This window comes from Ips typographus, linkage group LG1, assembly GCF_016097725.1.
Source record: "Ips typographus isolate SLU linkage group LG1, UJ_Ityp_2.0, whole genome shotgun sequence".
NCBI classification, from domain to species: Eukaryota; Metazoa; Arthropoda; class Insecta; order Coleoptera; family Curculionidae; genus Ips; species Ips typographus.
In genome coordinates, this window is record NC_138422.1 from 27,058,880 (window position 1) to 27,071,029 (window position 12,150).

The 12,150-nt window shown below is 34.0% G+C and overlaps 1 protein-coding gene across 6 annotated transcripts in view; it reads left to right on the forward strand.

Annotated features, from left to right (window-relative positions):
- The window catches only part of LOC145740204 (uncharacterized), a 47,745-nt gene that overhangs the window by 18,655 nt on the left and 16,940 nt on the right, over positions 1-12,150 (forward strand). For all 6 annotated transcript variants that reach the window (XM_081995581.1, XM_081995577.1, XM_081995579.1 and 3 more), the window contains 8 exons: positions 3,237-3,387; positions 4,724-4,928; positions 5,730-5,825; positions 7,825-8,053; positions 8,108-8,256; positions 8,323-8,496; positions 9,363-9,555; positions 9,625-10,315. In XM_081995581.1, the coding sequence (XP_081851707.1) occupies positions 3,237-3,387; positions 4,724-4,928; positions 5,730-5,825; positions 7,825-8,053; positions 8,108-8,256; positions 8,323-8,496; positions 9,363-9,555; positions 9,625-10,315 (1,888 nt within the window). The remainder of the gene's footprint in view (positions 1-3,236; positions 3,388-4,723; positions 4,929-5,729; positions 5,826-7,824; positions 8,054-8,107; positions 8,257-8,322; positions 8,497-9,362; positions 9,556-9,624; positions 10,316-12,150) is intronic.

Below are 12,150 nucleotides of genomic sequence, written 5' to 3' on the forward strand. Positions count from 1 at the left end.
TTATAGCACGTCATGACAAGATTTCAGTGATTTTCAGTCAGAGACCTGTTTAGGGTTGCCACTTCCAACAAGCTTATCATCTATAATAGAATGAGGATCAAAACAATAGTATTTCCAGTCAAATTGTGACCTGGAGCAAGAATGTAGGTATGCCAATACACAGGTTGTTGTCTAACATATACAATGAATTACTTCACAAGCTGGTTCCAAAAGTTATTCTCGATGTTATTCTCCAAAGACCTTTTTTTGTGGTATTATGACATCCATTACAATCTTATCTCATTTTTATAATGATGTAATAACAGTTTTTTTGTTATCTCGGGGCGTGTTTGAGAGTTTTTCAATTTTTGGTTTACAAAAGAAATTGTGGGGTTTCGGAAAAGCCTTTTTTACCTCCGAGAGAAACTGCAACTGATTTTGATGGGTTAAATGGTCATTACAAAGTTTAGTTGTAAAATGAGGCCAGTACTATAATAAACGGTCTTACAAAGCATTTTTTTATCAAATTTGGTCAAGGCGTTTCCGAGATACAGGGTTTTGAAAAGGACTAAACATTTTGCTGTTTTGATTTTTTTTTCAACCCATTCCTAGCTCATTTTCCATTATACTTATTTCATAATATATACTTTTCTCTACGACTATCAAATAATACACTTACGCATTCCAGGTGGATTTTAAGTCGATTAATGGAATCACTTCCATACCTCAGTAAATTCCAATTTGGAAATCGTTAATGTTGGCCAATCATATGATCCCTCTTTTATTATTCCACTCCACACAGCCAATTGCTTCGACTCTGGTTTACATGACGAGACACATGACAGGTGTCATGACTGTCATATAAGGTTTGATGTAGTTTTTACTCTCGATTTGACATTTAGTTTATTTTAGGTGTGTAGGTTAGGTTTTTCAATTACTATTTTGACTTTCTTCTTAATAATAGCATTATTAAACCCAACTCTTCTGTTTGATGTTTTGGGTATCAAGATCCTTCAGATATCAAAGCGAATGAACTAAAATAGTGATCAAAGAACCATAATATAGAATTTAATGAGTTTATGCATGCTCTCCACATATGGGTGAAGACAATGACGAACCGTAGCATATCATAGCATTAAACGCGCCCACAAAATAACATCCATCTCGTTCTACTCGAGGAGAGGACTTAATTTAAAAAAAAAACAGTCAGTTAGTGTATGCACGAATGATGTCATCAAAAAGATCCAATTGCTGCCAGCCTAAATTACTTGATTAAGCGACCGTTTTTAATGTAACTCACATGTTGGTGGGCGTCTAAATTGATATCAGCATGTGTAGCAATGTAGCAAAGGCATTAACTGAAAATGATATTTTGTGGAAGGATAAAAAAAAATTTATCTAGGATGTAAACAGAAATTGCTACGATGCAAGTGCCAAGGGGCTGTCAAAGCAAAAAATAGACCGAACAAAACGTTGACAAATGGCCAGGCTTTGTTATTTCCAACCAAAATACATTAGAGTAGACGCCAGAGCATCAGGCGGTCGGAATTGATATGAATTGGTAATGAACAGTTTAAATGGTCGAGTAATGGCGAGTTTAATGTATTATTGATGAACAGAATTGAAACCAAAACTTGCATTCAGCTCTTATCTGACAGTAGAATCTAGAAAGTGATTTCAAACACAAACTCTATAGGTAGGAATACCCCCAACTCAAATATTAATAGGTAAAATTATGATGCATTCAGGTTAACTCAATAAGAATTCGAAAGATTTATTAATATTACATGACAAATAAACTTTTGCGGCTATTCAAACATGACAGCAAAATGATGGATTACCGAAGATTTTGCAAATAATGTTCTTGAGTGTATAACTTTCCTGATATTTTAGACTGAGACAAGTGATAACATTCTATTTGGTAATGTATTATGTTTCCGTTTTTTTAAAAACTTAAAACAGGACTTAAATTAGGTCCAGTTTAGGTTAAATTAAATCAGAAACCTGAGTGTTTATAATAAGGCGAGGAAAATAGATATGGTTAATGAAAGATTTTTCTAAAAGTGCAACCTAGACATATTTTTCGATTAAACATAGTGAATTTGGTTCAAGGTGCATGATTAATATTTGATTTCCTTAGTAGATCATCGCTTTTATTACCCTCCAATGCAATTTTGTATCTGATGAGGATTTAATGTTGCAACATCACTAAAAGTGTTCTGTTTTAGTCAGAAAGGAGGGAACACTTTGTACAGACAGGTTTTTTCGTTTAGAACTTCTGGATAATTATGATTTTAGAACAAGACATACATATGCAGATTAGGTTTCAATGTTAACTTAAATTTATTATGTTAAGGCAGTTTGAAGCAGTTTTTGATAAGATATACCTAATCCAGTGGGTTTGATGTACTGCGAGACTAACTCGAATAATGAAGTACATTGTGTGTAACAATAAAATGTCTTGCTTATATGGGGATTTGTTATTTATGGGCCATTTTGATTTTAAAGCTTCAGTTAACACTATTGTAAAAAGTGGCCTCTATTGTAGCACATTAAGGTACTAAAGAACTAGAATATCCCAGGGAATATCACTTAGAAACAGTTAAGCCAACAAAAAGAGATTAAAGGTACAATAAAAGGAGCAATAAAAGTCTTCTAAATTGATCAAGGATTAAAATAACTCTTAAGTGGAATAAAGATGTAACTAATTTATGGTTTTTTTTGTTCTTTCTACATTTAAAATTGGAAAGCACAAAATTGTTTTTTGGTAATTGTTGTTTTTGTTTTAACTTAAATCTTTGAATTGAGTTTTAAGTAAGTTTATTATCTAGTTTATTATTGTCTGCATTTTGAATCTAATTCATACTTAAATGAAACGATATTAAAAAAAGTTACTACATATAGTTCTGTATAAATTCACCTAGAAAAATTATGTGAAGATGTCAATTGGGTTTCACCCAATCAATCAATTATTTGCTTTACCTTCTTCTAGTTACGCAAACAAACACATAATGAATTTAAAAAAAAAACTTGTTGCTTCTAGCCATTTTAGTAACGCACAGATAATTGCAAATTGCAACAATGCGATTTCCAATGCCATGTAATCCTCCGTAATGCATACAGTTTTGCGAAACAGTCGAGTAAAATTATACTGTAATTGTTCTACGTAATTCCACTAATTCACGTAGGAAAGTTGATAGATAAAACAAAAAAAAATCAAAAAATCAAGTTAATCTGGTTATTTTGATTTGTTACAGGTAGAGGGATGAGCGAAGTAGGGGTGATGCGAGCCAGTCCCGATTCAGACTGCAACAGCAACCTCAGGGGCTCGTACCTCAGCACCACCTCTTCCCAAGATGTCGATTTTGTTCAGGACAACTCGGATTATCAATGGTTTCTAGATTACGGGTAAGGTTCAATAGTTTAAACGTCATCAACGTGTGTAGGCGTCATGTAGGTACACTTTCACTTAAATTGCTTGACTGTGACATCATATTTAATGTACCTAGATTTCTTTGAAAATCTGTATAAATCAACTGTCATATTGCCACTAATATTGTTCTACAATTTCTGTTGAAAATATGTACGTTACATTTGAGTTATGTGTAACTGCTTTATGACAGAGATATACTTCAATATGGCATACCCGATGACGTGACTGCCCGAGTGACTGCCAGCTACGGTGGCTTGGTCTATAATATTTTCCTGGGTATTCTAATTATAATATGTTAAATAAAAACGTCGAACAGTGTCTAAAGTATTCGTTCTGCAAATCTACTAGGGAGAAAATAGCATTCTTGGTAATTATTCGGTAATTATGTACCGGTAATTATATGGTTTTAATAATTGTGCGTGAACCAAAGCAAACGTTTAACAGTTTGAATATTTAACGGAAGGAAAGTGAAACATTACATTGAGTGTTTAGCACCACTTTGACTTCAAAACTTTTTGAGTAAAATCCATCCTTATCAATCTCTTCCATCCAGAGTTTTTCTCGATCATCGACATTTCAAATAAACCAAGAAAACCAGCAACAAACCGGAAATGAATCATTTGTTTGACATTGAGTTATTTAATTTGTTGTTGTTAATCCATGGTCATTGACTTTAAATACAAAAAAAATATCTGCTAATGATGCATTTCGCCATATGGTATAAATAGTAATTTATTATGACGCTAGTCATGTTATATTTTCATTGAGTGTTTGTCAAGGATTTTCTTCTACATAGAAAAAGTAAAATTTTCTACCAATTTATGACTTGATACTTTGGGATATTTGACTGAATCAAAACACTTTAGTTAAATACGAATTTCGTTTAGTTTTGCTCTTGTTTCCAATATCTAGTGGGTACACTGATTAATTTATTAAGACTTTGCTTCCTGTTCAGCTTCTAACTTGTTCGAAATCTCGATTTTTGAGTTCCACTCGAGTGACCGTCGCCCGGTTTTTACGGTAACTTGCAACTGACCTTGACTAAAAAAAAAACCAGAGTAACAATCTGATTAATTATGCAAAAAATACGAAGGAGGCCACTCCGTATAATTGTTAAGGTTTTAGAAACCAATTAATTAACGGAGAAGTGCTATTACGTGTCTCGAAGCTAATTGAACCGTGCATCGGAACCGAACAATCGAAGGCAAATATGATTTCGCTCCGGTTTCCGTTACTTTCTACGTCTTTTGTCTTTTCTTAAAAAAAAATCAGTTCAAGCGAGTACTAGAATCGTTGTGCTTTCATTTCTAGATACAGAGATGGCAGTACAAACCACCACACCAGCATTTTATCTCTTCCGGAAGCTTACGAGGCCGGTGACAATTACTACGATGCCCTGGCAAAGAATATGGACGCCAATTTGGCCGAAGCCGACATGGAAAGTTTCAAAACTGAAGATATTCACGCTTTACTGACCAATTTACCTCCGATGTGCACTGATCATCTTAGTCAAGAAGTAAGTACATTTGTCATTTTAGTTGTAAGTAGAAAATTACACTTAGTGAATTTGTCTAGTCAACTGTTAAAACGTAGTCAAAAAATGTTAATTATCAGCATTACAATAACCCGAGCAATAACCTATGGTTTTTTTAATACATACATAGAAATTTCAAAATTATACATAGGAAGTCAATAATAAAGAGAGTGAACCACAAAAAGAAAAAAGAAAGTTACTCAAAAGAAATTTGGCATAAATATTCACCATTTTGATTTTTTGCAAACAAATATAGATCTTCGAAGTTTCAACAATTCAACAAAAGATAAAACGAAACATAACCGCTTACAGTTATTCCCTGAGGTTACAATTACACAATCACGATACATTGTTGGCATCAAAAGATGATACTATCTTTTATCAGACATTAAGATGCGCAAAATTTGCACCATTACTGCCCAAACTATTCGTCTGACACTGTTGGAACTTTGCTAATGAATAGTGATGAATGATTGCTTGAACCCACATCTTATTGCGTCAAATCGTGCACTCTGAAGTTTAATACCGTCACTTCCCCCCAATTTAACTAAAGTAGATTGGTTTCGTTTATATTTACGGCACAATGTCAAGTGCAAAGTCGCATATTTTGACCGTGGAATTGAGCCAAAGTTTCATGTCTCCAACCGAAAAAAATCCACAACCATCATTCCAAATTAGAATTGCGATGAATAGTCGGATTCCAGCTTAATTATTATGGCGTAAACCGTGAATCCTGCATAGAAAAAAATTGAATTCACTATCAAGGTTGTAATTTTTTTTCAGACCAACAGGCAAGGCGAATGTTTCGCGGAAGTGTCCGGTTCCCTGATGGGAAAATTCGATTTGGACAGCTTTATCAGTCCTCACAGCAGTTCTCAGGTACGTAAATTTCCCGATAAACCACAACCAATTGAGTCCAGTACAGTGGTGCACCAAATAGCATCGTGTTTTCTAAGATAGTAACGCGGAAACTGGTTCTAAATTGAAGACACAAAGAACGCATTTATTGCGTTGCCTCGTTATTTATCTATTACGCAAAGAGTGTTTACCAGGATAAAACGGCTAGAAATAGCTTTTAGAGTTAACGTAAAGTAGAACGAGACAATTCTATCTAGCCAAGAAAAACTTTTGCAAAGTAAACGCGTTACTTTCTCTTTTAAATTAAACCAGAAAAACTTTACTAGTCAGGCTAGTCAACCAAGAAACTAAGGTGTTTTCCATGTTTACTTTTCCGGTAAATTGCTAATTATTAGGCAATTGCCGTTGGTTCTAGGTTAAGTACAGAGTGTTGCAAATAAGGTCATAAACAAGTCGTTATGAATAAATAAATTGCGTGTCGGTCGTGAAAACGGAAGTTTATCGATAAAACTGGGATTCTTTCACTTTCGTGGAAGTTTGTTAAACTGCATGATTAATCATTGGTTATATGATCGTTTGAGCTTAAATTAGAATTTAATGGCAACGTGAGCCTTGCGAATGTGCTTTTGCTATTACCAGTACGTCCAGTATAGCAATCAGAGGAGAGCTTTTAGTGTAAAAGCCTCGTTTAATCAAGTTTCGTTTTGTTATTCCAGCATTTCAATTTACAAGTAAAAACTTTGCCTATTTAAATTGAGAGTGTTTAGTTCATTTGGTAATTTGTTCCTTTCAAGAATGCTGAACCACAATTTAGACATCCTGAACCTAAAATAAGTACTTTAATAGTGAAGGTTTTCCTAACCTAACCTAATTTGATATTTTTAGGTTATAATCTGGACATTCTCCTTCCTTCTTTCCTGAATCCCCTATCTAACTAGGGGAATATGGCTTCTGCTCCCTTTATGGGGCAATTTGCCACATCTGGACATTCTCATGGTAATTTCACATGTCCAAATTTACGTAAATTGCAGCACTGGTGGTAGTTTGCGATTGGTCAAGAAAAAGCCGCAAGCTGAAGGGTGTTTTTTTTTACCAATCGCAAACTACCCAATTTGATAGTTCTGGACAACAATCAAATTGTTAATTTAACTCTCAAACTAGTCACTTTTTTTGGTTGGTTAACTTTTTCTTGTCTTGTAAACTGCCTATTATTAGACACTTTTTAAATTTGTTAAAAATGATTAACAAATTACACACATTAACGCCTTTTGGTTATTCCAAGGCTTCTACTATACAATTTACTCAATAAATTATTATCAGACAACCCTGAAGCAATTTTCATTACATTTCCGCTGATCCGCAATTTTTATGCGGAGCTTGTAACCATTTTTTGCTACACGTTAGATTTAAACAGCTTCCCTATTTTACCGTGATATTTACCATCCACGTGGCGCTATAAAGTAGCTTTTTTACGGCGTTTTAGTCGACCAACACGGTTTTTACAAGATTGCTTTAAATTTCTGATAATGCAGCACTTTCTATAACAACATTTTCCTGGATCAGTTAATAAAATTAGATTAAAAAAAAAACGAATAGAAGATTAGATTAAGATACAAATTTGGTACTGTAATAATGTAATAGTGTGTATATTTTCTTATAAGATACTCAAAAAGAGCAATCAATGGGTATTAGGTAAATTTGGTTTAAAAGATTCACGTCCTAAAAAATCGTTTTAAAATTGTGTGGTTTTAAAATGCAATATTTACTCACAAATAAGTAGTAAACCTTTGCTATCTTATAATCTTTCTTTAAGGGTTTCTCGTTAATAGTAAGTCACAAGGTAAATAAGCAGTCTGGCTGGTTTAGGGGTTGTTTTTAACTTAGCATACAGTATGCTATACAGTGTGTCTAAATTGCTCATTAGTTGCCACTGTTCAACAAGCAGGCAGTTTAAAACTGTTGGTGTTATTTTTTCTGTACATAAATATTTTGCTTCAAACAATATTTCTTTCTTTATCAGGGGGAAGACTGTTCAGCAAACTCGACCTCAATGTCCATCTGCAAATCCGAACTGCTTTTCAGTCCGGTTAAAGAAACGCCAATGCCAGGAGCAAACTTTTCTGTAGACTCACTTGATTGCGACTTGCACGACATGATGCTGACCTGTCAAGCCAACAAGGACAATTACACTATAGCTTTTGAGGGATCAGTTACCATGTATAGTGAGGATAGTGACTACCACGACACTGGTGAGGAAACTAAAACAAAAAAGCCTAGAGAGGTTGGTAAAACTTGTGTTGCAGACAAAAGCTCTACAAACTCGAACCCGACATCCAACCAATCTGGAAGCTTGAACATGGCAGTAAAACTACTAAACAAGAGCGTCGGCAATTTGGAAGGGTCGATGACTCAGTCGGATTCGAGTAGTTTGACAACTTGGAGCAAATTAAAGGTTTGTTTGTCTTCGATAACGATTAGAACCAGCTCATTAATTTGTACAAATAATGTTTTGGTTTAGAAACGGAGCAGTGACGACCATTTGAGACGACCATCGGGTAACAATAACAACTCGGGAGACGAGAGTAATCTGGTGATGAGTGACACGGCTTTAAAAAGTCAAAGTTTGCCGAATTTACATAAGCAGAGGCTGAAGAAGCTTATTGTCGATGATAATTCTCACAGCAATAGTTCCGTAAGTGTTTATTTTATATACCCACTGAATTATTTAGTTTAGATATTGTGTTGGACTTGTATTACGAGTTTTTTAAGCCACGTTTTTTAAGTTAACCATTTTAGTGGTTGGCTATATTGTTTGTTAAACTCGTACATATAAATAAATATCCGGTTTGATTTCCAAGTATTTGTTTCCACCACAAAATGTAGTGATTGCTTATCAAATTAAAATTAATACTAAATTTCTTGTTATTTTTGAGTCAAAATCAAACTTAATTAGGAAGGCTGCATATCCACAAAAATGCATTTTGTTACATAAATCATTTTAAAAGTGCCAGAAACGTTTCAATAATCCATTATAAATGCCAAACGCCTCTAAAAACTGAGATTGACATAAACGCATTCAGTTATATAAACCCGACAACGACGCTCATCGTTACCAACCCATCGAAAGGTCGAATCAACTTGATTTTAACGTATTTTTTTCTGTCATTATAATGAAAATTGTAATCTTATTTTCGTTTAATTTTTCGTATAAATTCAATGACATCATTCAGCATTTATATTATTATTTTACCATTTTTGTTGCTTTTACACCACTGTATTAGTAAATCTTCAAGTCAACAAAACATTAATGTTAAAATTTAACCAGAAGTTTTACCAGACGTTGATCTATTAAGATTTTAATGGACTAGAGACTATTAAGACTTCAGTCAGATAAATACACTCAATATAGGGTAATGCTACCAATGAATAATTCATATGGTGTCTCGACCTTTTTGTTGTCATACAGGTACATCTGAATGTGAAAATAATTATCATTTGTATCCACTTTGTTCATTCAACAAATTAAGTGATAACGAAAAGTCTTCCTATCATCTTTAGGAAACAAACACGGTGAAACAACGCCCTGTCAAACTTTTCAACATCCATCATCAAATCCAAAGCAGCAGCGGAAGCGGCTCTTTTTCAGAGATGGCTACATCTGTGGACGCAAGCAGTTGTGAAGGATCTAACAAACATCCAAACTTGAACCTGGTCAAATTGTTTATGAAACAGAAAAGCATGAGCCAAGAAGGTAAGTTCTGACCGCAAATTGTCTCATTAACTGTGATTGTAAATTGTAAATTAAATTTTTTTTCTGTAGGAATGTCATTAACCACCGATCACTTGTCTTCCTCCGAAAATTGGCCGCAAAGCGGCGACAGTTCAGCTTCCGACAATAATAAAATCATAGCCGAAGAGCCTGAAGATGTATCAAAGAACGGACCTGCTGAAGTGGCTGGAAGCAACGTGGAAAAAGAAGTTCAAATACCAAAAATTGATAACAACAATTCCTCACAAGTGGGCGCTGGACCACGTACCTTCCTGAAAGTAAAGAACGATCTTCTAGACAGAAGCATCCAAACCTCTCAATTTTCCGAAATCGTTAATTTGAAGAAAGCTGTCAATGCTTCTGTTAATACGGCGCAACCTGTCAAAGTAGTGGAACCGTCATTCTTAAGCAAACTGAAGAAAGAGGGCGAAATCGAAAAGCCTGTGTACGTACTCTATCCCAACTATGTGCTGCCCAATTTGGACTTTCTGAACGAGAAAAGCGCCGTGGACAATGTGCTGTTCATGCCGCAAAAAGCACCAAAAGTGCCGTTGCTCAATCGACGCAGGCCGTTCAGCTTTAACGACATCGAAATGCTCAAGAGACGCGGATTTGGCCATGTTAAAGATTGGGACTCGTTAAACGTACTGCTGCCGCAAGAGTACCGGAAGATTTTGGCTGATGTACCGGAGATTTCCAGTCATATCAAGCCGGGAATGCGGGACAGACCTTCATTTGTTAGGTGAGTTAATTTTTTACCCGAACATTTTAAATCCAGTACCATTAAACAACTTGAATACTGGTAAATATATATTGGCACATTTTTTAAACCATGACGTAAAGATTTTGTTACTTTTATTTTCAATTTTTTTACTTCAGAACTTTATTTAAAGAAAAAAAAACATGTGGCTAGTGATAATTATTACTATCAATGGTTTTCGCAGTAATTAAGGTTAATAAGATTTCGTCCGGAAATACGATACAATCGACCGCACAAACAGTATCTGTAAATGATCAACAAACATATCAGGTAAACAATTTACTGGTCATTGATTTGACCGCTGATTTATTGTTTGTTCTCTTCAAATTATCAGTCTGTTGTTCTAAAAGGAGAAGATATGTATAATTCTATCCTAATAATTCCATATAAACAAGCAAATTAGGCCACCCTGTACAGGGAGCTGCATTTTCGATGGTTTTACGGGGTACAGAGAAAACGGTAATAGATAGAAAAAAAGTAGCATACGTGTTCTGATCTCTTTTGCTGAGCTGAGATGACTGGTGAAAAGTGGGCGGCGCAAACTTCTTTTGTTTCAAAGATACGGGGGGTTTTCGAAAATTGGTAATTTTTGAACCTCTTCTGTATTTCAGTTGCTCTTAAAGTTATCGAAAAAGGAAGAACGGTTCCCGGTAGAAGTTTTCATGTAGAATCCAATGGCGTGGTCAGTTTTTTTCTATTCCGTTTAGTTTCTGACATATGACAGTAAGTTACATTTTTTAAATGGAACATCCTATATATTTTTAAGTCATTTAATTCTGTTGATTTTTACCTTTTCAACGGTGTATTACAACATATAAGTTTGAGGAGGTTAATCCTGTTATTTTCAAAAAAGGCCTTTGCTAAAGCTAAAAAAAGGATAATATCTAAAATACCAAACAAAATCGGAAATCATATAAACTAACACATCAGAAAATTAAATATTTTTAATAAATCTTATTAAAAATCTAAGTTACAAACAGTTCTACCGTCACTTTAATAAGAAAAGTGGCCATTTCTATTTTCTACTATTTTTAAGGTGGAAGTTGAAAAACTGTTTATAAACGACTTGTAACATGTTAATATGAACATAGCCAAATTTTGTTTCGACTGTGAGTATTTTTATACATATTATTTAGCACTTTTTTGTTAAGGAAACGCTTTTTTTCTAATTACCAAGATTAACGTTTACAAACTTATACAGTGTGGAACAGCCAAATGGAATAAATTCGATAACGAATAAATGAGAGCGTGTTGGGAAAAACGCTTGGACACGTCGATTTGTATTTTTAGATGCGCATTTATTAAAAAAAATAAAAATTATATAGGGTGTGTCATGTGACAGTGGCCGATACCAACTTTCTTATTTTAAATACAACCCCCTGTATATTATTAGTTTTTTGGATTCTTCAGAAAATTCTAGACATAATTCATGTACAATGTCCCATACCTATCTTCAACTGTTTCGGAAATATTAAGTGTTTTCAGATGTATTACAACAATTAACATTAAAAAAAGAAAATTATTTTATTTCACAAATTCGCTACATTACACTCAATACTTATTTTCACGAACATTTTGAACATCTCTTACATTGAAATTAATGTTTTTTTGTTTTTTTTTTACATTATTTGTGAAATAAAATAATTTTATTTTTTTAATGTTAATTGTTGTAATACATCTGAAAACACTTAATATTTCCGAAACAGTTGAAGATAGGTATGGAACATTGTACATGAATTATGTCTAGAATTTTCTGAAGAATCCAAAAAACTAATAATATACAGGGGGTTGTATTTAAAATAAGAAAGTTGGTATCG